Below are 27,284 nucleotides of genomic sequence, written 5' to 3'. Positions count from 1 at the left end.
GGGGTCCTCCCACTTTTAACTGTCTCCAACCAATTATAAAGTCTACGGAGATAAAGTCTAGTGGATCTCTTGGGCATAAAGCCCACTTGATCTGAATGAGGTCAGTTATTACCATCTATAATCTTGTGGCCAGCACTGTGGCTAGTATTTTCGATTCTGTATTTAAGAGTGAGATCAGGTGGTATGAGCCACAATCCTCAGCAGGTTTCACTGCTTTATGGATAACCACTTTGGTGGCATTGCGGAGGTCTGGTGGGAGGGAACCTTCCGCCTTGGCCTACTCAAGCATACTGAGTAGTTGGGGGGCCAGGAGGGCAGCATTTCTCTTAAAGAGTTCTGCTGGTAGTCCGTTAGGGCCACAGGTCTTCCCAAACTTTTGTTTACCTATGGCTGTCACTATTTCTGGGAGTGTGATGTCTTCTTTCAGTGTCTATTGTTCTTTCGGTGTAAGTGTGGGGATCATCATTGTATCCAGCTATTCTACAATCTGTTGTTCCCCAACTAATGAATGAGACCGACAGAAGGCGGTGTAAAATCTCACAAAAACGTCAGCTTTCACTTGTGCTGAAGTGTGTATTTCACCGGTGTCCGCCCTTGTCAAGCCTCTACTTCCCTTTTGCCCATCCATGCGAGTAGTCGTCCAGCTTTATCTCCTGCAGCGTAAAGACGGTGTTGTGTGGCAAGAATCCTAGATTTTGCCTTTTGGGTTGCTAATGCCTGGTATTCCTGGTGCAGAATCAGTATCTGGCATACTGATAGGGTAAGTGGTTGCTCCCGATCGCCCCTCTATCTCTAGTAGCTTCTATCTCCTGTTTTCCTTTTTTTTCCTTTTGTATGCTATCATATTTTGTACCCTTTCTCTTAGGGCTGTTTTATAGGCCTCCCAAAACATCATGGTGGATGACACTGTGTTAATGTTTTCTGCAAAGTATAGTTCAATGTCAACCTGGAGTTGAAGTGCCACTATCTGATCCCTGAGCTCCCAGGCATTCAGCCTCCAGCCCGTCCAGGGCGTCCGTGGGTATGTCCCCACCGTGAGCCATAATGGTGAGTGATCTGACAAGCCACTGGACAGGTATTCTACTTTCGCCATATCTCTCACCTCTCCTGTTGGGGCCAGAGTCCAATCTTGAAAATACTTTGTGGGTGCCAGAGAGGTATGCGTATTGGTGCTCATATGGGTGTCTGGAGTGCCATAGGTCCGTGAGGCCCAGAGTATTTATAAACACAGCCAGTGGTGTCGCCCCTCGTGCCCCGGAGTTGGGCTTGTGCAATCTAGGTGTGTGTCTACTATGTCATTAAAGTCACCTCCTATTATGTGTGTGGGGGAGGCAGATTCCAATAGTATTTCAGCTATCTTGTCCGGTGTCTGTCTTTGCAATCGCGGTGCGGCGTAGACACTTATGAGGGTGATATCCCTCTGACCCCATAGTCCCTTCACTACTATGTATGTCCCATATGGGTCTACCCATGTTTTCTCTATGCAGAAGGGGGGGATGACTTTCTGATTAGTATACCCACTCCTCAGGAATCTGATGTGTAGCCCGCATGGGATAATAACTTGTGCACCCCTCTGCCCAAGAAACCACAACTTACGCCCTTCAGACGAGTGTCCTGCAAGAGGACCACATCTGGCTTTAATCTTTTGATGTATGTGGCAATCAGACCCCTCTTAATTTTATTACCAAGCCCAATTACATTCCACCTCATCAGGGAGATGCCCTTTTCATCCTGTATGTTAGCCCCACTCATCTGTCTGGTCTGTCCATGTAAAGATGCCACATGTGGCCCTAACCGTGTCTGTACTCGAGTGTACAACCACTTCGATCACCACAATGTCTAGTCTTTTACATCCAGTAGTTTTGCATTCATCACCTGTGCCCTCCATCTTATGTTTCATATACAGTCTCCCTGTTGTCATGGTCTTTGTGTGAAAAACTATCCCCATAGATCCACACCCTTCTTGGTCTTCTGTGAGTGCATCCCTTTGATAACAACTTTAACTACTCGACAGAAAAACTGAGTCCTGAAACTCAATGTAAGTGAAGGCAGTTGCCAGTGGCGACCAGTCCTTGGTCTCCCCTTGTCTGGTTTGTTCTTGTTCGGCGAGTATGCCTTGCCGGATGTGGGGTGGACAGTTTCTGCGTCCCAGCGTTGTGTGCATTCTCTCGTGTCACGGATTATCTGTCCCCCCGGCTGCCAGATTTTCTGAGGGGGGCGTTCCGGAGTTCGGCGAATCTTTCCCAAGTTTGGCAATGGCTGCCACCAGAGGGTTAGGCACATAGGAGTCTGTTTCGAGCCCTCGGCCGGGCTCTCTGTCCCCTAGCGCATCCCTGATTGCCGTCATTTTATGTTTTTCGGAGGACGAGTGTGTCTCCCCCCACTGAGTCCGAGGATGTCACTGTTACCCTGTGTTGTCGTCACCATGGCTTGCAGTGACAAGAATTCTTGGATATTTTTTCGCTTGAAATGTCAATCCTCGAAAACAATAAGCATAGAACAAGATTAAATCACATTTGGACCCATTACGAGACTGGGAGTCAAAGGTACTGGCTAGTCATGACCTGTCAATCCTATAGTGCAGTATTCTATGGATTATTTTTCTACAATAGATGTATTTAATGATATTTGTACTGATGCAGGCAGCACTCTCTTGTATTTTTCTTGGATGTATGCACTTTTCTTGAATCATGTTTGTTTTGTGATGCCCTAATAAACAGAACATATGAATAAATCCTGCCTCTTGGAGCGTCAGAAATACATTTTGAAGAGAAAGGGTTTCAACTTATACTTGCCCAAAGAATGGGGTGAGCGTGAATTGAGGACAATGACCAGAAAAAGATGCAGGAGGTACTCGCTCCACAACAATGACCTTTAACTATCACATTTGCTTTTCTTATCATCCCCATAACTACCTTTATCACCCTGACCTAGGCGCCCATTATTCTCTGTTATGTATGCTGTATTTATAAGGGAGTGCAATTACCCACAAAGCTCTGCTTCTTGCTGTCCCAGAGTGGAGCAGCCCTCACGCCGTTGGTCACCAGTGCAAAGAAAGCCTTTTTCACCTGTGCAGTAAAAGACAAGAAGAGGATCAGCATGGATGACAACTAACAGGAAGAGACCAATGGACTCAAAGGGAAAAGGTAGATGTGGTGTGGTCACTGTTCACAGAAGTACAACAGGATTAAAATCATGGAAGCCACAAACACAGGAAAAGCTTTGGGACAGAAACAGCCTTTGCAAAGGGCCTGCACCTGCAGAACAAGTTACTGACTTTCGGTAGCAACTTATGTGATAGAGACTCTATCTAGCTGCCGATTTCTTACTTTAGAATATTCCCCAGGTGTCAGAGTGGATCCAGAAATTTTCAAGCAAGACTCCTGTGTATGTCTAGGAGGCATCGTTCAGCTCTGTGTGAGCTGTGCCAGAAGTGACATGTGCAGTACCTATTTAGGCACCACCCAGGCATGCGGACGTCATTCACTTTTCGCACTTTCATGCCAAGAGTGCAGGGCCATGAAGAACACTGACAACTGGTGTGATTTTTAAGGTCCTTGGAAGGGTGACTCTCACACTGTAATCACTTCATGGAGCGAGGAGGAATGGGAGGGCCAGTAAGGAATCTGCAGCTAGACAGATTCTCTCTCACATAAGGCATTTTCCAAGGTAAGTAACTTGTTCATCTGATAGAGACTTCTAGCCGCAGATTCCTTACCTTAGAATAAATACCCAAGCAAAGCCTTCCTGGAGGTGGGTCTGTGAAACAGATTTAGACCAAAATGTAATCTAGAACTGAATGGGCAAAGTGCCCATCATGATGGACTTAACTGACCAGGCAGTAGTGTTTGGTAAACGTGTGCAGAGAAGCCCATGTGGGTACCCAACAGATGTCCAGGACAGGGATTCTGCAAGCTAACTCAGTAGTTGGAGCCTTGGATCTAGTGGAACGAGCACAAAAACCATCAGGGGGTTGCTTATTTGCCAGTGCATAGCAGATCCTTAAGCAGAGCACTATCCATCGTGAGATGGTCCACTTCCGAACAGCCTTCCCCTTCTTAGCTCCAAAATATCCTACGAAGAGTTGAGCATCCACCCCGAACTCTTTTGTACGATCAAGGTAGTCCAACAATGCTCTTTTTGGGTAGAGGCAATAAAGTCTCTCCTCTTCTTTATAAGCGTGAGGCGGAGCAAAGAAGGTAAACAAGGTGATATCTTGCTATATGTGAAAGGATGTCACTACCTCTAAAAGGAAGGAGGCACATGTTCGAAGGACCAGCTAGTCTGGATGAAAGGTGATATAAGAAGGGTGCACATACAGTGCCTGCAGTTCAGTGAACCTCCTGGCTGATGTTAGGACCACAAGAAAGTTGTCTTTATGGTTTCCAAACGTAATAGGCAGTTGTGCAGTGGCTCAAAATGCATACACATCACAAAAGTCAGAACAAAGTTAAGTCCCACTGGGGAAGGGAAAATGGCCTGGAAGGAAATATATGTTGAAGACATTTGAGGAATCTAGTCACAACAGGTGACGTGAACAAAGAAAGTTGGTCAGGCAACCGCAAAAATGTTGAAATGGCTGATAAATAGCCTTTAACTGTGCCAAGAGTAGAGCCCTTCATGGCCCGAATAGAGAGAACGAATAGTAAAACCCGTGAAAGGAGTGCAGAGAGAGGTTTGATGATCTTGGGTGTGCACCATGCCACAAATTTGTCCCAGTGACAAGCATATACCATCTTGATGAAGGGACACCTGGCTGCCAGAATAACATTACAGATGTCCGGAAAAAGGTCAAAAGCTGTCATCTGTTGCCTCTCAATATCTGCACATGAAGTCAGAGAAAGCAAAGGTTGGGTGCAAGACTCTTCCCTGTTGCTGGTACAAAAGATCCTCCCAAATAGGCAGCCTGACCAGAAGACTGATGTTCATGCTCAATACCTCAAGATACCAGACTCTCCAGGCCCAATCCGGAACAAGAATGAATTGGGCCTGGTTGTTCCTGATCCTCTTGAGAACTATGGGCAGGAGTGGCATTGCAAGCAAAGCATACCAGAGGCTGGAACTCCACACAAGACAAATGTAGGAAGCTGGGTTCTGGTTGCAGTACCCCCCCCCCCCCACACACACACACACTTTTTGCCTGGTTTTAGATGCAACTTTGACTGACATGCGCTGGGTTCCTGCTAACTAGGTCCCCAGTGCCAGTGTTCCTTCCCCAAAACAAGATACCTGGTCACTTGATCCCCAAGTGACCAGGCCCTTTGGCACCTCTGTAAGTCCGTAGTAAATGGTACCACTAGTGCCCTGGGCATGAGTAATGAAGAGGGACCTAACAACTGCAGCATAACATGTGCTACTCCAAGGGACACAGCACCAATCTCATGCAGACTGCGACTGCTGGCTGTGTGACAATGTGCTTCCAAAAGTGAAAACACGACACGGCACACAGACTGTGTGCCATGTCCCCTAAACACTGCTTGTAATATTTGTAAGTTAACCCTACAACCGGCCTTTCAGCCCTAAGACAGGGTGCATTATATTATAAGTGAGGACAACTATGCAGGAGCAAATGTGTCCATTCTATGTTTTTTTAGATTCTTAGACACAGTAAGTGTGCAGGGAAGTTATTTGAAATACATGTGCTGGACACTGGTCAATACAACTTCCCTGGCTACATGATGGCTTCACGGAAAAACTGATGTTTGGTATCAAACATCTCATATTAATTAACCCTCATTGATTCCAGTGACAGATTTATTAATACAGGCACCCAAAGGGCACCTTAGAGGCGCCCACTGAAAACCTACCAACTGCTAGTAAGCTCACTGACCGGTTCTAGCTAATTTGCTACTAACAGACGAGAATGACAGACAACAGTGAGAGCCTTTGCTCTCTGGAGGGCAGAGGTCTCTGCTCAGGCTGGGGTACTGTGCACCCCTTCCCAAAGGATGATCTGTATTCCAAGGCAGGAAGCTTCAAAGAAGCCCACCATCTTTGGTATGAAGATCTGGCCTTTCTCAGAGGGAGATGCTGACCCCATTCCCAGGGCTTACTGGGCCCCTTGTTGACAGGTGGGAACGTTAGTTAAGCAGGTACCTAATTTTGGTCCACTATATAAAGAGCCAGCTTCCTACAAAGAAAAGCACGTCCAAGCAAGAGCTGTATGCTGAACTTTGCTGCATCTCTGCCATCTGCAATTGCCTGCAACAATATGTCTTGGGCCTTCTTCGAGACTAAGGGTAGCACTTGTGCAACAGAGTGCCAGATTGTATGGGTGTATTGGCCCAAGAGGCACACAGTGTTAATCAAACACAGTTATATGCTGGTGGAAGAGAACATCTTCTTACCAAAGATATCCCGCCGCGTGGATTCCCTCTCTGGTGGAGTGGTAGGGAACATGCTAGGGTTAATCCTGGCAAGTGGAGGCTTGGGCCACCAAGCTCTCTGGGGTAGGGTGCTGTTTGTAGAAACTGGGGTCCCCCGGAGCGGTCCTACGACTTTCCAGGCGACCGGGATTGTGAACGTTGCAGTGAGGAGCTTGAGGAAATGCTCTCTCAGCGCCCTGGGCCGCAGCAGTCCTCGCAAGTATTGGTCTCTCCCCAAGCACCACAGACAACCCAATTGTGGGTCCGACACAGACATCTGTCTGTGGCAGGCACCAGATGGCTTGAAGTCTGTAGGTTTCTTAGGGGATATCCTTGTCACACCAGGGGAATAAATTCTCAAATAAGTGTTAAAGCTGAGAAAAAACACGGCCAAAGAGCAACTCAGGGGGTAGCTCTTCACGGATCAATGCTAACTGCTGCATTAAGATAAAAGAACATCCGCGCATTGGGGTGGCGTCTATATAGGCACCGCACACCTCACTTCAGACGCGGACACAGGAGAACTGAATGATGCCACCTAGAGGTGGGCAAACGTACTGCCTGAAAATTTCCAGATTCAGTCTGACACATAGGGAATATTCTAAAGTAAAGAATCTGTGCCTAGAAGTCTCTATCAGATAAACATTTTTGAGTGCCCAGCAGCTGCTAAGTGCTATTGGGCCACTCGCTTCTCTTACATAATTCAGAGTACTTTATTTTTACTTTACTATTCTGAAATGTCTGACATTGCATGTTCTTGGCGATGGCCAACAGATTTAAACAAGGTTCTTCCCATTCTTCAATGAGGCCCTGCACCACCGCTGGATAGAGACACCATTTGTGATCCGCTAGGCATCAGCAGCTGAGTTCATCTACCCCGACGTTCAGAGAGCCTACCGGGTGTTGAACCACAAGGGAAATGCCCTGACTTTCCAGCCATGTTGAGAGGTCCACAACTCCTCCCTGCCTTGTTTGTTGCAGTACCACACGGTTGTGGTGTTGTCCGTGAACACCTGCACCAGACTTCCGCCTGATCAAGAGAAAAAAATGCTTTCAATGCCAATGGGATCGCCTGAAATTCTACCAGGTTGATGTGACAACCAGACTCCGCTGGAGACCAGGGTCTTCTGATCTCACCTCACCTCTGATGCATCTGTCACTACAGTCAACTTTGCCTGGGGAAGAGAGAGCAGTTTGTTGCTGCCCCAATCACGTTTCGTCAGCCACCACTGCAGGTCTCTTGCAGTATCCTCTGAGATCTGGACAGTGTCGGAGATATTTTCCTCATGCTCCGCCCACTGGGACTTAAGGTCCCACTGCAGAACAACACATGCCAAATGGCATGTGTAACTAGCAGGATGCACAGCGCCATGAGGCCCCGCAGCATTAGAGTTGGTCTCACCAAAAATCCAGGATAAAGGATGAAACATCTGTATCATAGCCCGAATATCCAGGACTCGTCATTTGGGGGAATAAGCCTGGAACTGCATTGTGTCCAGAACAGCTCAGACGAAAGGAAGTATCTGAAAGGGAGTCAGGTTTGGCGTGCTTATAGTAAACTCCAGCGAACGCAGGAGGTCCGACATAGTCTGGAGGTGGGAGACGACTGCGTAGGGTGATGCCACCATCAACAGCTAATCTTCTAGGTAGGGGAAGACTGGAACCCCTTGCCTACACAGATGTGCTGCAACCACAGCCATCACTTTCGTGAACACTCTGGAGGCTCTGGTAAGGCCAAAAGGGAGCACGGCAAACTGGAAGTGCTCTTGGCCCACCACGAACTGCAGGTAATGCCTTTGGGCAGGGAGGGCGGAAATCCTGCAAGTCCAGTGCTACTATCCAGCGTCCAGTCCAGAGCAAACAGGACTTCAGCTAATGTGAGCATCTGAACGTAGGACAAAGGCCTCCATCCGTCTTTGGTACCAGAAAGTAGCAGGAATACAACCACAACCTACTTCTGATGCTGCCAACACTTCCTGACTGGGCAAGGAGAGATGGTCCTTTATCAGCCTGTCATCATCAGGTGGCATGGGTGTAGGGGTATCCAGAAGGGGGATGGAGTAGCACTTTTGGCACTACCTGTAAAACCCATTTTTCAGATGTTTTCGACTGTGAGAGGTGCATGTGATGCTGTATCCTGCCCCCACTCGATGCCTATGTTGGTATGAGGGCACACTAAAGAGGTCTGGAGGGTCCAGCTGCCTTGTGGACTTGGTTGACATCTGGTTAGTGGCGCCACGTAGTCTGTGGGAACCACGTCCTCGGCTGCAAGAAGGCTGGGAAGCTTGTTGACCGTGGTGGCTAGATAGGAATGAGCGCGGCTGTGAGGCTTCTGTAGTCACGAAAAGGGACATAATGCAGACTGCGGTTGATGTGGGGCTATAGATAGGCCCAAGGACCTGGCCGTAGCTCTGTTATCCTTAAAACGCACCAGCGCTGAGTCTGCCTTCTCACCAAAAAGGCGAGAGCCATCAAAGGGCAAGTCCATGAGCAAAGCTTGGACAGCCACTGGTGATGAAACCACCCTGCCCAACAAGCCGGTTGTAGCTAGTCAACATCTGATAGTGAACTTTACTGTATCTCTGCCATCTGCAATTGCCTGTGACAATATGGCTAAGGCCTCCTTCGAGACCAAGGGTAGCACTTGCGCAACAAGTGCCAGATCCTATGGGTGTATCGGCCCAGGAGGCATGCACTGCTCTTCAAACACAGTGCTACACTATTGAAAGAGATCATCTTCTTATCAAAGTTATCCAGCTGATTGGATTGACTCTCTGGTAGAGTGGTAGGGAACATGCTAGAGTTCAACCTGGAAAGTGGAGGCTTAGACCTCAAAGCTCTCTAGGGTGATGTGCGGAGTTAATAAACTGGGGACCCCAGGAGAAGTCCTGCAACCTTCTGAGCTTCCAGGATTATGTACGTTGCAGGGTCGTGTGGCATTGGGAAGTGAGGAGCTTGAGGGAATGCTCTCTCAGCAACCTGAGGTACGGTAGTCCTTCCACGTCTTGGAGTCATGGTCCCTCTCCAAGCACCACCGGCAAACCAACTGTGGGGTCGGTCACAGACTTCTGCCCTTGAGAGGCAGCAGATGGCTTAAAATCCATAGGTTTCTTAGGGGGCATCCTTGTCACACCAAGAGAATACATTCTCAAAAAAGTGGTCAAAAAGTGACTGAAGGGGTAGGATCGTCACAGATCAGCGCTAACTGATGCAAAAAGCACACTGGAGTGGCGCCAATTTAAGCACCTTACTTGTCACTTCTGAAAAAGATGCAGCAGAGCTGAATGATGCCGCCCACTGGCACGCAGAGATGCTGCTCAAGATCCAGTCTGACACCTGGGAAATATTCTAATGTTAAGGATCAGCGCCTAGAAGTATCTATCAGATGAACATTTTTGATGGCTCAGAAGCTGCTAAGTGCTACTGGGCCTCTTGTTTCTGTTTTACACAATTCAGAGCACTTTTATTTTTATTTTACTATTCTCAAATGTCTGTCGACCATGATAAAGCGATAAAGGATAAAAACTTAAAATGGCCACAAGTGTGTCACAACACAGTCATGCAGTCAAAACATACACATGGACATGTCATGAAGCACTGACACGACTGCCATCATGTAATGGTTTTCTTTACCAATCCAAAAGTGCAATCTTTTGTGTACAGTATACGTCATGAAACATCATTAGCCATTTTAGCTTTTTATTTTATTTTTAAACTTTGTGGCTCCATCGTGGCCAATGGACATTTCATAACAGTATAGAGAAAAATAAAAGTGTGCCAAAGCACCAATGCAACCACTGGAAAAGTGAATAAGTTGGCACTCGCCTTTTAAACGCTAGACCCGCTGGCTTTGCCAATGATGTTTTTTTTTCTCAATTTTTCCCCTTAGGGCAGCATACAGCATTCTTTTCTCTTCCACAATAAAACACTGATGATGGTTATTTAGCCACCCTCACTGTAATAGTTGGAGATATCACTGGATCACACACAAATATCCAGAACATCACTTAACCAAACCTATTCCCCAATGAGTTTGTTTGGGACAGTGTAAGTCACGCCATTATAAAGCAGACACAGTCCAATAATCATGCGGCATACCACAGAACAAAAAGTATACAAAAGACTGACGCATGCGGACATTAAAGGCTCACTGACATTTACCATCCAAGTACCATCCAAGAAGGAAATCTGTGATGGAAATTCTCACATGGCTACAGAAGCCACAGGCAGAGGATGTGGAACCAACCACAGAGATAAGACGGCCACTGGAGGCTTGGACAAAGGAAATGAGGGCCAAGGAGGGTAAAACAGCAATAGACAAATAAGGAAAACAAGTATTGGTAAAGGCAATTTGTCTCATTTGCTAAAGACAACATTCTTAATGCAGGCTGAAGTACCATAGGCCATTACTAGACGTTCCTTTCACCATACCCAAATGCTTACTGTAACAGACAGCAGTATGTTAGGCTGTTACAAGAGGTATCTCAAATAGTTGCTTAGGAGACTGCAGTCGATACATCCTTGCTAAATGTTCCGTAAGCTTCCACTACTCAACCTCCAGATACTAGAGAAATATCGACACACCAGATGCCCTTTAATGTGTCCTTTTGTTGAAAGTCAAAAGGAACAATGGCAAACAACCTTAGCTGCGCTTTTATTCTGAGCAAGAAAGATCAAAGAGAGGGTGTAGCTTTAACCCCTATGGTTCCTGGGATGTAACGGATACGTCCTGGGCAGCAATGCTTGTGTGCCCAGGACGTAAACCGTTACCCCCACCCAAATCTAATGACATCAGCGTGCAATTGCGCACTGACATCATTAGAGGCCGCCGGACGCACAGGAAGCCATTTGCTTCCTGCGCCTCCACCGAGAAGAAGGTGAGTTTCTTCTCCGGCCGGGGGTGGGGGCATTGATACACAAGAGGCATCGGGGGAAAGGAAAGGGTTTTCCTTTCCCTCGATGCCTCTTCAGCAGGAATGCCCACTAGGCACCAGGCAAATTGTTCTGTGTGCGTGTTCTGTGCGGGGGCAACCTCCTGGGCAAGGGTCACCTCCCCAAAGGGGGACAAACACTTTTAGGTAGTTCTGCCCCCCTTGGGGACAGATCGGCCTTGTTTTTTTGGCCCATCTGCCGGGGGGCAGAATTCACTAGGCACCAGGGATTATATGTGTGTGTGAGTTTTTTGTGCGGGGGCGGTCCCTTGGGCAAGGGAGGATCCCCCAAGGGGGCATAATCTTATATGCCATTTCTGCCCCTCCTGGGGGCAGCTCGGCTAATAATTTTTCTGCCCCCAGGGGGGTAGAAGCCACAATGGCACCAGGGATGTGTTTTTTTTTTGTTTTTTTTGTGTGTGGGGGGGGCGGCCCCTTGGGTAAGGGTAGTCCCCCTAAGGGGGAGAAACACTTTTAGGCAGTTCTGCCCCTCTTGGGGGCAGATCGGCCTTCTTTTTTTGGCCCATCTGCCCCCTAGGGGGGCAGAATCCACTTCGCACCAGGGATTTTCTTTTTGTGTGTGTGTTTTTTGTGCAGGGGGCATAATATTTTACGTCGTTTCTGCCCCCGGCCTAGTATTTTTTTTTAGGTCCATCTTCCCTGGAGACCACTAGACACCAGGGAAAACTTTTAACTTTTTGGTGGCGGGGTGTTTCTCAACTGGCAAAGTGTTTGCATTTGTTATTACAACTGTTTATTTCTCTTTTTTGTTCTAGTTCGAAGCTTTTGCTTCTTTTGTTGTGGCTCGTTTTGGCACAACTTTAGGTAAGTAAATTTACTCAAAAGGAGTATTGTTGCCATGCACGAATGACATGTTTGTAGGTGGTGTACTAAATGCAAGAATGTGTGTGAAATTGTCCTTCGATTTGTGCACAATATTTGTGTTGTCTTATGTCTAATATGCTTTTCTTTTATCTTTTTAGTGGGATATTATTGGTGATTGCTGAGTCTGTGCAGATTAGCTGCTGGTGAGTCTAGCTTTTTCAGGCAAGTGAGTGGTATAGTTTTTGAATACATAGCTCTTTGTAATAAAGCCACACTTTGTTTATTACTTATTTTAGACAGTGCTGGTTGCTGTTGGCGCATTTGTCACTTTACACTTCTTAGAAAGGATCATGGCTGGCCACAGAGTGACCGCTCAGCAGCTTGTTGGCATGCTTTTTGAGTCGTCTTCTGATCATGATTATGAGACAGACTCTGCATCTGAGGAAGAGGAGGAAGAGAGAGAATCTGGGAGTGAGTTTTCTGTCCGAGAGGAATCTTCTGATGAGGAAGCCATGAAGGGCCTGTTTTCGAGGACATTCTTGTGCGAATTGTGCAGCAGCCAGCGGCTGAAAGGCTTCCAACTAGAAGACCTGACACCTGGGTTGCCCCAAACATGGAGCAGCAACAGTTGTCTGCCTTTACTAGTCTCCCAGGGTGTAGAGTAAATACAGAAAACCTTTTGCCTATAAATTGCTTTGAGTAGTTTATGGATGATGTATTTTTGTACTTGTATGCAGAGCAGGATTTGAGGGACAACACTGCCAGACTTAGGCCTCAGTCTAGAGCTACCCACTGGATTCCCACAAATTTGGAAGAGATGAAAAAGTTCTTGGGTTTGACTTTTTTGATGGGGTTGATAAGGAAGCCGTCAATGGCTTCTTATTGGTCTACTAGACCCTTGAGGGCAACGGCTATATTGCCTGCAACGATGACTCGTAATCGGTATTTGCTTCTTCTTCAGATGCTGCATTTTGGCGACAATGCTTTAGCCTTTTCACAAGATCACCCCGATTATGACCGCCTTTTTAAGATTAGGCATGTCCTTGATCATTTTGTAGATGGGTTTTCAGAGGTCTATGTGCCAGGCAAAGAAATAAGTGTGGAGGAGTCTTTGGTCCTGTTCAAGGGTCGTTTGGTTTTTAGGCAGTACATTCCCAGCAAGAGTGCACGGCATGGAATTAAATTGTATATGCTGTCAGAAAGTATTACAGGATATGTTTAGAATTTCCAGGCCTACACTGGTAGGGATTCCAGTATTGACCCCCTGGTTGTCCACCCACTTTTGGAGTTAGCGAGAAAATTATGTGGGAACTTGATAGACGACTGTTTAACAAAGGTCACCATTTGTATGTAGATAACTTCTACACTGGAGTTCAGTTGTTCAAGGAGTTGTTCAGAGTGGACACTATTGCTTGTGGCACACTCCGCTCTAACCGGAAAGGCTATCCAAGGGAGCTTGTCTGTAAAAACCTTGAGGGGACAGTGCGGAAGGATGAGCTGCTAGCTCTGAAATTTGTAGACAGGAGGGTTGTGTACATGCTAACTACCACCCTTGATAAGAGTACTTCACCTGTGACTGTTTGGGGTTAGGTTTGCTGAAGTGCGCAAACCTGTGTGCATTTTAGATTACAATAAGCACATGGGAGGTGTTGATAGAGTAGATCAGAGGTTGGAACCGTACACTGCTGTTCGTAAGTCTTACGTGTGGTATAAAAAGCTGGCCGTCCATTTGTTCAATCTGGCAACTTTTAATGCTTTTATAGTGTTTAAGGATTGTTCCCCTGAGTCAAGGATGAAATTTGTTAAATTTCAGGAGTCAGTGATAGAGAGCCTTGTTATGGTGGATCATGCAAGAGTTCCTAGAGTAGCAGTTGTGGAGGATGTGGCTAGATTGAAAGATCGCCACTTTCCTGATCAGATTCCTCCCACTTGTAAAAAAGACTTTCCCGCAAAGAAATGTAGAGTTTGTGCCCGAAGAGATATCCAGAGGGAAAGCCAGATGTACTGCCCGGACTGTCCTTCAATGCCTGGGCTGTGTATGGCAGGCTGTTTCAGGAGTTACTACACCCCAAACATTTTGGGGGAAATACCATGAGCGTAAACTGCCTGTTTTATATTTTCATATGTTCAGCTTCACTGTTGGCATTACTGTCATGTATTCAGTTAGAGCTTTTTTGCTTGTAGTTTTGTACTTATAATCATTCAGTGGTTTCTTTGTTGTTTAAAAACAAAAAACAACAAGTAATGGCTGTGTGCATGGAGTGGTGCTTGGCTGGCGGTGTGCATGCAGTGGTGCTTGGCTGGCGGTGTGCGTGCAGTGGTGCTTGGCTGGTGGTGTGGGTTCGGTGGCGCTTGGCTGGCAGTGTGCGCAGGGTGGCGCTTGGCTGGTGGTGTGCGTAGGGTGGCGCTTGGCTGGAGGCGCTTGGCTAGCGGTGCCAGCTAAACGCCAGTCCACACACTCCCATCAGCTGGTGTGATTGTTTTATCTGGCATGTGGGTGTATGAAAGTGATAGGCCATTGAATGGCACTGTCTTTTGATGCGAGTATTGTAATGTGCTTGGCTCGCAGCTGGCTGCGTGAATGGTCTTCTGCATGTCATGTATGAAAGGTGTGTGAATGGACTGTAAAGCGGTTGGTGCCTTGACACGGCTTTACAGCTCCGTTTTTTTGGCCTTTCAATTATTAACAGTGCATTTCACTTTTGTGAAATCTTTTGTTAATAAAATTTCATCTACTGAACCATCACTCACCCTTGTGCCAAATCCAACCAGTATCTGTGGAAAAATGACCAAACCTGCTCTGCTGTAATCAGGCGTTGCAGCACACCTGTGACACGCTAGGTGTCTCAGGTGGGACCCTGATGATGAAGCATGCCACACTAAGGGGGTCATTCTGACCATGGCGGTTCGAGACCGCCAGGGAAAAAAAGACCAAAGCACTGCCAACAGGCTGGCGGTGCTTTTTTCTGTATTCTGACCGCGGCGGTATAGCCGCGGTCGCACTGCCGGGGCCGGCGGTTTACCGCCGTTTATGCCCCGGCGGTGATAATCCGCCAGGGCAGCGCTGCCCTGGGGATTATGACCCCCTTACCGCCAGCCTGTTTCTGGCGGTTTTCACCGCCAGGAAGAGTCTGGCGGTAGGGGGTGTCCAGGGGCCCCCTAACAGGGCCCCGGCCAGCTTTTCACTGTCTGCATAGCAGACAGTGAAAAGCGCGACGGGTGCAACTGCACCTGTCGCACGGCCGCAACACCGCCGGCTCCTGTGTTGCGGCCTCATTCACGCTGGGCCGGCGGGCGCAAACTTGGTTTGCGCCCGCCGGCCCAGCGGGAATGTCAGAATGGGGGATGCGGGAGTGCGGCCGCATGGCGGTTTCCGCCTGGCGGGCGGCGGTAGCCGCCCGCCAAGGTCGGAATGACCCCCTTAGTGTGTTTCTTTTCAATTTTAGGGTTTGAAACATCACAGAAGTACGTGGACACATCAAAATGAGCTATTGCAAAACTAAAGATGTATAAAAGAAAAATATGTGCTTATCAACTCGCTGCGCTTTCCCCTCAATCTCTACAGGATTTTGACCTTTTTCTGTTGCAGGCACCTGAGCCACCCACACAAGTGAGGTATCATTTTTATCAGGAGACTTGGGGGAACGCTGGGTGGAAGGAAATGTGTGGCTCCTTTCAGGTTACAGAACTTTCTTTCACCGAAATGTGAGGAAAACGTTTATTTTAGCCAAATTTTGAAGTTTGCAAAGGATTCCGGGTAACAGAACCTGGCGAGAGCCCCACAAGTCACCCCGTCTTGGACTCCCCTAGGTGTCTAGTTTTCAAAAATGCGCAGGTTTGGTAGGTTTCCCTAGGTGCCGGCTGAGTTAGAAGCCAAAATCTACAGCTAGGCACTTTGCAAAAAACATGTCAGTTTTCAATGTAAAAATGTGATGTGTCTATGTTGAGTTTCCTGTCGCAAGCATTAGGCCTACCCACGCAAGTGAGATACCATTTTTATAGGGAGACTTGGGGGAACAGAGAATAGCAAAACAAGTGTTATTGCCCCTTGTCTTTCACTTTATTTTTTCCTTCCAAGTGTAAGACATTGTGTACAAAAGACATCTAATTGAGAAATACCCTGTGATTCACATGATAGTATGGGCACCCTGGAATTCAGAGATGTGCAAATAACCACTGCTTCTGAATACTTTATCTTGTGCCAATTTTGAAAATACAAAGGTTTTTTTGATACCTATTTTTCACTCTTTATATTTCAGCAAATGAACTGCTGAATACCTGGTATAGAATGAAAACCCATTGCAAGGTGCAGCTCATTTATTGTCTCCGGGTACCTAGGGTTCTTGATGAACCTACAAGCCCTATATATCCCCACAACCAGCAAAGTCCAGCAGACGTAACGGTATATTGCTTACAAAAATCTGATATCGCAGTAAAATGTTACAGAGTAAAACATTGAGAAAAATGGCTGTTTCTTTTACCTCAATTTCAATATTTTTTTATTTCAGCTGTTATTTTCTGTAGGAAACCCTTGTAGGATCTACACAAATTACCCCTTGTTGAATTCAGAATTTTGTCTACGTTCAGAAATGTTTAGCTGTCTGGGATCCAGCATTGGTTTCACACCCATTTCTGTCGCTAACTGGAAGGAGGCTGAAAGCACAAAAAAATTGTAAAAATGGGGTATGTCCCAGTAAAATGCCTAAATTGTGTTGAAAAATTGGGTTTTCTGATTCAAGTCTGCCTGTTCCTGAGAGCTGAGGAGATGGTGATTTTAGCACTGCAAACCCTTTGTTGATGCCATTTTTAGGGAAAAAACGACAAGTCGTCTTCCGCAGCCCTTTTTTCCCATTTTTGTTTTTTTTATTTTTAAAAACGACATTTTCACTGTATTTTGGCTAATTTCTTGGTCTCCTTCAGGGGAACCCGCAAAGTCTGGGTACCTCTAGAATCCCTAGGATGTTTGGAAAAAAAGGACGCAAATTTGGCGATGGTACCTTGTGGGCAAAAAGTTATAAGGGCCTAAGCGCGAACTGCCCCAAATAGCCAAAAAAAGGCCTGCCACCTGAGGGGAAAAGGCCTGACAGCAAAGGGGTTAACATATAAATCTGCATATTCAAGCTGGCAAGTCTAATGTTTTTTTTTTTTTTTTTATAAAGCCTAAATAAATATACCAATGCAGGGTTATGATGGTTATTGCGATATGGAAGCTCTGAGTGTATGCCCTATAGATTTTTCAAGAAGTGCCTAGAATAGTCATATTTATTGTATTCACAAACTACATGCACACTCCATAAGGAACAGCTATTTACCAGTTTCCGAAAATGTATAAGGAATCAGCTAGCAGTGTGAACGGAATGAAAAAAGGGCAAACAACAGAGTTGATGATCGACATGGGGGCCAGGGGAGTGCAGAGGTCAAGAATAAAGGGGAAGCAAGCGGGTGGCTTTGGAGTCACAAAGAGTCCCAGGGGCCAAAATTATAGTCCGATCACCCCTTTTCAAAACAAAAACATTACTAATCAATGCTGTATTTCGAAGCCAGATATAACTACAAAGCTACAAGGAGGCCATTTTGATAATACATTTTTATTATAAGACAATAGCATCTGAAGAGGCATTGCATGGTAATCCTTGTTAACCGGATATTCAGCACAGGTTTAACTGAGTCCGGAAAACAGGTACATCAAAGAAAGATATACTAAGAACTCATTTTACACTTCATGTCTCCTAATGGTGTCCTGCAATCTGGTGCTATGTCTGCAACAGAAAATCTTAAGAGCTGATCCAGATGTAAGTCTGTAAGCTTATTTCTGAGTTTACTTATCAACAGTCCCAATGTGGAAAACAAACTTTCACCAACATGTTGACCCAAACATACAAATTATTTTCTGGGCCACTGTAATAAGAACAGGGGAGATGTCAGATGGCACAATGTCCCAGAATTCTCCTGGTGACTGCCCCAAGAAAGATGCCTCGAGAGCTGAATGGTGCTGCAGCTCCATTTGTGCTAGCGCCCTATTCATGCCAATAAGTTCATGCCAATAAGTTCAACAACATCAAGATTTTGTGCATTCACAATCCAGGGGTGTTCAACCAGCCTGAACAGAGGAGGGAGGACTCTGAACTGAGAAACACGCTATTTGATCTCCCCACAAATTTCCTCAAGACATGCACCAAGGTTTAGCATTGGCAGCATTTCTTGTGTATTTGGAAACCTCTGAGTCACATCAAACAGTTTTAGGAAGTCAGCAACATCAAGTTGATCTTTGAATAGTGCAAGCTTACTTTCAAATGAGTAAATACCATTTATCATGCAGCACACAAAGCAGTTATTTGCCTTGCAGCATCAAATTTAAAGCAATGAAGTGTGCAAATAGATTTGAAAAAAATGGAGCATTTTAAGCCATTTCACATCCTTTAGTTCTGGGAATGATTGACCCCTACTGTTTACAAAATGTTCAATTTCAGGGAGCAAAGCAATGAACCCCCCCAAACTTTCCCTTTGCTTAGCCATCGCACTTCAGTGTGCATCAATAGGTCTGTATATTCATCTTCGGAATCCTGTAGCATAGCTTTAAAAAGTCTATGGTTAAGGGTTTTGGAACAAATAAAATTAACAATTTTCACTGCAAGTTTTAGGACATTAATCAGCTCTCTGTGCTTCAATTTTGCACAGAAAACTTCTTGATGAATAATGCAGTGGTAGTCTATCACAGTATGTCTCGTGAGGTCCTTTTAAAGCAGAGATGTAAAGCCTCTGTCATGGCCTACCATGGCAGAAGCCCCATCTGTTGTGATGCTGACAACAGTGTCTAATGGTACGGGATGTGTTTTAAAGTATTTGCAGATGCTACCCAGTATTTCTTCTCTTCTTGTGTGCCCTTACAGAGATAGAAGGCACAGGAGCTCTTCTTTGGCATAAAGTGATTTACACAAATACCTCACCCAAACTAATAACTGGGCCACATTGCCTATATTTGTGGATTCATCCATGGCAATGCTAAAGAATGGTGACTCTCTGGTTGCTTTGATCACCTGATCCTGGACTTTCACCCAGTGCCTCTATTCTGCATGCACATGTGGAATCCGATGGCTGTAATGCGCTGATTTCTTTTAAAATGCTGGCTTTGCTACAAAAGTTCAGCGGCTGAACCAGCTCTGCCTCCGTGAATGGCTTAGCATGATTGGCAAGCAACTAGCATCTTTTGAATGATGCTTCTGTAACAGTCTCAGATTCCTTCATCTGGCAAAGGAAGAGCTTCTGCTAGGAGAGAAGTGATTGCTTTAACAACACCATTTCTGTTGAATGCAGTTTTGAATGGACAGGCTCAGTATATTCTGCATGTCGAGTTTTGAAGTGCCGCTCCAGGTTATACCTCTTAAGAATGAAAATGTCACTTACCCAGTGTACATCTGTTCATGGCATCAGTCGCTGAAGATTCACATGTTGTGCATAGCCCGCCACCTGGTGTTGGGTCGGAGTGTTACAAGTTGTTTTTCTTCGAAGAAGTCTTTCGAGTCACGGGACTGAGGGACTCCTCCTCTTTGTCTCCATTGAGCATGGGCGTCGACTCCATCTTCGATTGTTTTCCCCGCAGAGGGTGAGGTAGGAGTTGTTTGTTAGTAATAGTGCCCATGCAATGGAGTGAATAAGTATGTACCTATTTAAGATTTAATATATTTACAAATGTACAAAGTTGAAGCTAACTTCCAAACGGCTACAGGCTCCCGGGGAGGTGGGTGGGCACATGTGAATCTTCAGCGACTGATGCCACGAACAGATGTACACTGGGTAAGTGACATTTTCAGTTCGATGGCATCTGTCGCTGTAGATACACATGTTGTGCATAGACTAGTAAGCAGTTATCTCCCCAAAAGCGGTGGCTCAGCCTGTAGGAGTGGAAGTAGTCTCAAATAAGGTTCTTAGTACGGCTTGACCTACCGTGGCTTGTTGTGCGGATAGCACGTCTACACAGTAGTGCTTGGTAAATGTGTGAGGCGTAGACCATGTGGCTGCCTTACATATTTCGTGCATTGGAATATTCCCTAGGAAGGCCATGGTAGCGCCTTTCTTTCTGGTTGAGTGTGCCCTTGGTGTAATGGGCAGCTGTCTCTTTGCTTTAAGGTAGCAGATTTGGATGCACTTAACTATCCATCTGGCTATACCCTGTTTTGATATTGGGTTTCCTGCGTGAGGTTTTTGGAATGCAATAAACAGTTGTTTAGTTTTTCTGATGTTTTTAGTTCTGTCGATGTAGTACATTAGTGCTCTTTTGACGTCTAATGTATGTAGTGCCCTTTCAGCTATGGAATCTGGCTGTGGGAAGAACACTGGTAGCTCTACTGTTTGATTTAGGTGGAACGGTGAAATAACCTTTGGCAAAAATTTAGGATTGGTCCTTAGGACTACTTTATTTTTGTGTAGTTGGATAAAAGGTTCTTGTATTGTAAACGCCTGAATTTCACTTACTCTTCTTAGAGATGTGATGGCGATGAGAAATGCAACTTTCCAGGTTAGGAATTGTATTTCGCAAGAATGCATGGGTTCAAAAGGTGGACCCATGAGTCTTGTTAAGACAACGTTGAGGTTCCATGAAGGAACGGGTGGTGTCCTTGGTGGAATAATTCTTTTTAGGCCCTCCATAAATGCTTTAATGACAGGTATCCTAAATAGTGAATTTGAATGGGTAATCTGCAGGTATGCAGATATGGCTGCAAGGTGTATCTTAATGGACGAGAAAGCCAGGTTTGATTTTTGTAAGTGTAATAAGTAACCCACTACATCTTTTGGAGATGCGTGTAATGGTTGCATTTGAGTATGATGGCAGTAGCAAACAAACCTTTTCCATTTGCTTGCATAGCAGTGTCTAGTGGATGGTCTTCTAGCTTGCTTTATGACTTCCATACATTCTTGGGTAAGGTCTAAGTGTCCGAATTCTAGGATTTCAGGAGCCAGATTGCTAGATTCAGCGATGCTGGATTTGGATGTCTGATCTGTTGTTTGTGTTGTGTTAACAGATCTGGCTTGTTGGGCAATTTGACGTGGGGTACTACTGATAGGTCTAGCAGTGTTGTGTACCAGGGTTGCCTTGCCCATGTTGGTGCCATCAGTATGAGTTTGAGTTTGTTTTGACTCAGTTTGTTTACTAGATATGGAAGGAGAGAGAGAGGGGGAAAAGCGTATGCAAATATCCCTGACCAGTTCATCCATAGGGCATTGCCTTGAGACTGCCTGTGTGGGTATCTGGATGCGAAGTTTTGGCATTTTGCGTTCTCTTTTGTTGCAAATAAGTCTATTTGAGGTGTTCCCCAAAGTTTGAAGTAAGTGTTTAGAATTTGGGGGTGAATTTCCCATTCGTGGACTTGCTGGTGATCTCGAGAGAGATTGTCTGCAAGTTGATTCTGGATTCCTGGAATAAACTGTGCTATTAGGCGAATGTGGTTGAGAATTGCCCATTGCCATATGTTTTGTGCTAGAAGGCACAGCTGTGTCGAGTGTCCCCCCCCTTGTTTGTTTAGATAATACATTGTTGTCATGTTGTCCGTTTTGACAAGAATGTATTTGTGAGTTATGATTGGTTGAAATGCTTTTAATGCTTGGAAAACTGCTAGTAGTTCGAGGTGATTTATATGCAGCTTTTTTTGATGTACATCCCATTGTCCTTGTATGCTGTGTTGATTGAGGTGTGCTCCCCACCCTGTCATGGAAGCATCTGTTGTTATCACGTATTGTGGCACTTGGTCATGGAAAGGCCGCCCTTTGTTTAAATTTATATTGTTCCACCATAGAAGCGAGAGGTATGTTAGGCGGTCTATCAACACCAGATCTAGAAGGCGACCCTGTGCTTGTGACCATTGTGATGCTAGGCACTGTTGTAAGGGCCTCATGTGCAGTCTTGCGTTCGGGACAATGGCTATGTATGAGGACATCATGCCTAGGAGTTGTAATATCATCTTCGCCTGTATTTTTTGTGTCGGATACATGCGTTGTATAATCTTTTGGAAATTTTGAACCCTTTGTGGACTTGGAGTGGCTATTCCCCTCGTTGTGTCTATTGTCGCTCCTAGGTATTGTTGTACTTTGCACGGCAGAATGTGTGATTTCGCATAGTTGATGGTGAAACCGAGTTTGTAGAGGGTTTGTATGACCTGATCTGTGTGGTGTGAGCACCTTGTCAGTGAGTCGGTCTTGATTAGCCAGTCGTCTAGATACGGGAATACGTGTATTTGCTGCCTTCTGATGTGTGCAGCCACTACTGCTAGGCATTTTGTGAAGACTCTTGGTGCGGTTGTTAAACCGAACGGCAATACTTTGAATTGGTAATGTATTCCTTTGAATACGAACCTTAGGTATTTTCTGTGCGACGGATGTATTGGTATGTGGAAATACGCGTCTTTGAGATCTAAGGTTGTCATGTAATCTTGTTGCTTTAGCAATGGTAACACTTCCTGTAGTGTGACCATGTGAAAGTGTTCTGATTTGATGTATGTGTTTAGTGTTCTGAGGTCTAGGATTGGTCTCAGTGTTTTGTCCTTCTTTGGTATTAGAAAGTACAGTGAGTAAACCCCTGTATTTGTTTGTGTATCTGGTACCAGTTCTATTGCGTTCTTTTGCAGTAATGCTTGAACTTCTATTTCTAGGAGGTCCGAATGTTGTTTTGATATATTCTGTGTTTTTGGTGGTATGTTTGGAGGGATTTGTAGAAATTCTATGCAATAACCATGTTGGATAATTGCTAAGACCCAAGTGTCTGTTGTTATTTTCTCCCACGCTTGGTAATACTGACTTATTCTTCCCCCCACTGGTGTTGTGTGGAGGGGATGAGTGACGTGTGAGTCACTGTTTGGTTGTAGGTGTTTTGGGGCTTTGAAATTTTCCCCTGCTTCTAGGGAATTGTCCTCCTCTGTATTGGCCCCGAAAGCCTCCCCTTTGGTACTGTCCCTGGTAGGTGGACGGTGTTGAATGTGAGGTACTGGCTTGTGTGGCTTGACCCCGAAACCCCCTCTAAAGGTTGTCTTGCGGAAGGTGTTGAAAGTGCCTCTGCTCTGCAGGGAGTAGAGCGCGCCCATGGCTTTTGCAGTGTCAGTGTCCTTTTTTAGCTTCTCAATTGCCGTGTCCACTTCAGGTCCGAACAATTGTTGCTCATTGAATGGCATATTGAGCACCGCCTGCTGTATCTCCGGTTTAAAACCAGATGTTCGTAGCCACGCGTGCCTTCGTATGGTTACGGCCGTGTTAATTGTTCTTGCTGCTGTGTCCGCTGCGTCCATAGAGGAGCGTATCTGGTTATTGGAGATGTTTTGTCCCTCCTCAACCACTTGTTTCGCCCTCTTTTGTAGATCTTTGGGTAGATGCTCAATGAGGTGTTGCATCTCGTCCCAGTGGGCTCTGTCATATCACGCTAGGAGCGCTTGAGAGTTAGCGATGCGCCACTGGTTTGCAGCCTGTACTGCGACCCTTTTACCGGCTGCATCGAACTTGCGGCTCTCCTTATCCGGGGGTGGTGCATCGCCCGATGTGTGAGAGTTTGCTCTCTTGCGAGCTGCCCCTACCACAACCGAATCTGGTGGCAGATGAAAGCTGAAGAAAGCTGGGTCTGTGGGAGGTGCTTTATATTTCTTTTCCACCCTCGGTGTTATTGCCCTACTCTTGACAGGCTCTTTGAATATGTCCTTTGCGTGCCTTAGCATTCCTGGGAGCATAGGCAGGCTTTGGTAGGTGCTATGTGTGGAGGAGAGGGTGTTGAAAAGGAAGTCATCCTCGACAGGCTCCGAGTGTAGAGACACGTTATGGAACTCTGCTGCTCTAGCCACCACTTGTGAATATGCTGTGCTGTCTTCTGGTGGTGAGGGCTTTGTAGGATACGCCTCTGGACTGTTGTCTGACACTGGGGCATCGTATAAGTCCCAAGCATCTTGGTCCTGGTCATCTTGGCTTATGGTGGTGTGAGCCGGTGAATGTGACGGAGTCTGTGCCGGTGAAATGTGAGCTACAGGTGGAGGAGAGGGTGGCGGAGTTACCTTCTTCACCAGTGTTGTTTGTGGTGCTTGTTCTTGTTGGAATTCAAGTCTCCTCTTCCTCCTAATAGGGGGAAGGGTGCTTATTTTCCCTGTTCCACTCTGTATAAAAATCAGTTTTTGAGTGTGGTCCACCTCGGTGGATTGTATTTCTTCCTCGAATCTATGCTTTCGCATTTGAGAGGACAGTGATTGTTCCTCTGAATAGGAACCGGTAGTTGGCTCGGTTGCGGGTCGTTTTGGCACCGAAACTATGTCCACGCTCTTTTTCGGCTCCGAGGCGACTTTTCTCTTTTTCGGAGTCGAACCCTCTCGGCGTCGATCCTCCTCGGTGCCGCTGTCTCTGCGTCGAGCAGCTTCGGCTCCGCTATCTCGGCGTCGATCTTTGTCGGCAGCACTATCTCGGTCCCGAGATGGCTGGGTGCCTGTGTCTCGACCTGAGTCGGACGATCTCGGCACTATTTCGGCCTTCTTCGGTGCCGATGGTCGGTCACCGATTTTATGGGTTGAGCCATGGCCTGACGGCAGTGGCGTCCCCCGGGCCTTGTCAGTTTTCTTGTGTGCTATCTTCGACGTCTTACTCACTGTTTCATGGTCGTCGAATTCGTCCGAGTCCGATTCATGGATCGAGAAGGCTTCTACTTCTTCTTGTTCCTCGAACTCTCGGTGTCCTGTCGGCGTGGACGCCATTTGCAGTCTTCTGGCTCGTCGGTCACGGAGCGTTTTTCGGGACCGGAACGCACGACAAGCCTCACAAGTTTCTTCCCTGTGCTCGGGCGACAGGCACAGGTTACAGGCCGAATGTTGGTCTGTATATGGGTATTTGTTGTGGCATTTAGGACAGAATCGGAACGGGGTCCGTTCCATCAGCGTCAATGTCACACGCGGTCGGGCCGACCAGGCCCCGACGGGGGATCGAAAACTACCCCGAAGGGCAACGGAGATCTTAACGATTCGATGTCGATGCTAACCCGATCCCGAACGCAACAATACCGACGTAATTTTCCGATTTTGAGCTAACTTTCCGTTCCGAAACCCGGAGCGAAAGGAACACGTCCGAACCCGATGGCGGAAAGAAAACAATCGAAGATGGAGTCGACGCCCATGTGCAATGGAGACAAAGAGGAGGAGTCCCTCGGTCCCGTGACTCGAAAGACTTCTTCGAAGAAAAACAACTTGTAACACTCCGACCCAACACCAGATGGCGGGCTATGCACAACATGTGTATCTACAGCGACAGATGCCATTGAACTATTAAGTTTCTCTTTACAAAGCAAACAGGTGGCTTCTCTTTTGGCCAATCAACAAACAAGTACTCTTTTTCCCATGCTGCGTGGAATGACCAGTGTTCACTCTGTACAGATCTGGGTCATTTGCAAGGCTTGGTAACTGGACTGTAAGCCATTGCAGAGCTCTCCAGTAGGTTTGTTACTATGAAATAAGTAACACTGATGAGGAGTCAGATTTCCCCCTCACAATCGATGGACCGACACCGCCTCGCGACTGATGGACCGACACTGCCTCGCGACTGATGGACCGACTCCGACTCACGATTGGTGGACCGACAACGCCTCACAACTGGTGTACTGACAACGCGTATCACTACAGAACTCTGTGAGCAACACCAAAGTAATGTTTTGTTTAAACATACAAAGTGATGTGCAGCAGAGAAGCGTGCACATTGTGATTAAACATGTTATTGTTAAAACACATGCTGGCCTTAGTCCATTCCTCGAGAAGCATGTTACAAAAAGGAATTTCTGCAATTTTGCTTGCACCTTGCTAGACATCATAGTTTGATGGTTAAAAGGTACTCCACTTGGCCACATCTAGTTTTGTCTGCCCACTGCAGGAGTGAAAGCAACAAAACACAGAGCTCAATTGAAAGGCAGCATAAAAACAGTGATAATGAGGCCATTGAATGGTAACTAGGCCCCTTTTTAGAGAGAGTTTTTTTTCAATGCTCTAGGTCACCAAACAATAGAAATCACTGTGAATGAAATGGCTCCGCAGAGACAGTCTAAGGATTGGATGAGCATGTATTCTGAACCCATGTATGACCCACTAATGTTAATTCAGGCTTGTTTTGGGAATAAAATCACACCAGAGCAATTATGCAGTCTAATTTAAAACAGCCACTGCTGCTCTGCTTCTCTGACATGATGCCTAATAGGATGTTTCAGGCTAGCTAAGGATGCTCTTCTTTCAATGTGTGGCCATTTTTATTGGAGGAAATATATTTCAGTGCAGGCAGCAGGCATGCTGTGCAACCATACCATGCATCCATATGCAAGGGGGTAATTCATAATTTGAAGCTGCAAGGAGGTAACCGCCATCAGGCATAGAACCATGTCTTTGAAGCCTGTCTCATGCTGGACAAGTGTGACCTGATTTTGAAGAGTGCCCTAAAAGCCTTCTTGGGTTTTATGGGTCCCACTGAGGATTTCTAACGTGATACTAATAAATAATATTTCCTTCAGTAACTGACAATCTCAACATTTGTTTGTGCTATTATGCAAATGTATTCATGTGTGTTTATTTATTACGTTCGGCCACCAACTAGGCTAAAACTTGACAGGCATCAACATATGATTGCACATTTGTTGGTTAAATAAATGTGAAAATATATGTGTTACTGTTTCATTTATACACAAAGCACAAATGGCTAAATGCAAACAGGGAAAAAAAATATACCATAAAACCGGGAGCCCTAATTAAGGTTATGCCAACAGCAGCACCCTTCTCATCTTGCTTCAGCCTTGTCCCTTCCTGTCCATCTGTGTGATTAGCAGAGAGATCCTCATGGCCTGAAATCTCCCAGAACAGCAGGTGAACAACTGGGACTGTCCCAGCAAATCCCGACTATGCAAATTGCTGATTAATGAGTGCAAGGTAGTCGCAAAAGCTGACCTTGCAATTTTAAATCTAATCATACTAATTTCACCCCAGGAACGTTTGCACTCTAAATGGTGTTAGTTATCGATTAAGTTTAGACGAGAAACTTCAAACACTTACTAACAGCTCCTCTAAGGGTATGAGCCTGTGAATAGTTACACACTCCCACATAATTGTCTTTGAGTTTTAAGCGCCATCATATTTGTGTATGTCATCTTCTATATTTAATACAAGAATACTTCTTTAAG

The 27,284-nt window shown here is 46.0% G+C and overlaps 1 protein-coding gene across 3 annotated transcripts in view; it reads right to left on the bottom strand.

Annotated features, from left to right (window-relative positions):
- Positions 1 to 27,284, bottom strand: part of PRKAG1 (protein kinase AMP-activated non-catalytic subunit gamma 1) — a 242,857-nt gene that overhangs the window by 133,105 nt on the left and 82,468 nt on the right. For all 3 annotated transcript variants that reach the window (XM_069230492.1, XM_069230491.1, XM_069230490.1), the window contains exon 4: positions 2,987 to 3,068. In XM_069230492.1, coding sequence (XP_069086593.1) covers positions 2,987 to 3,068 — 82 coding nt within the window. The remainder of the gene's footprint in view (positions 1 to 2,986; positions 3,069 to 27,284) is intronic.

Source organism: Pleurodeles waltl, chromosome 4_2, assembly GCF_031143425.1.
Source record: "Pleurodeles waltl isolate 20211129_DDA chromosome 4_2, aPleWal1.hap1.20221129, whole genome shotgun sequence".
NCBI lineage: Eukaryota > Metazoa > Chordata > Amphibia > Caudata > Salamandridae > Pleurodeles > Pleurodeles waltl.
This window is presented reverse-complemented; position numbering and strand designations above follow the sequence as displayed.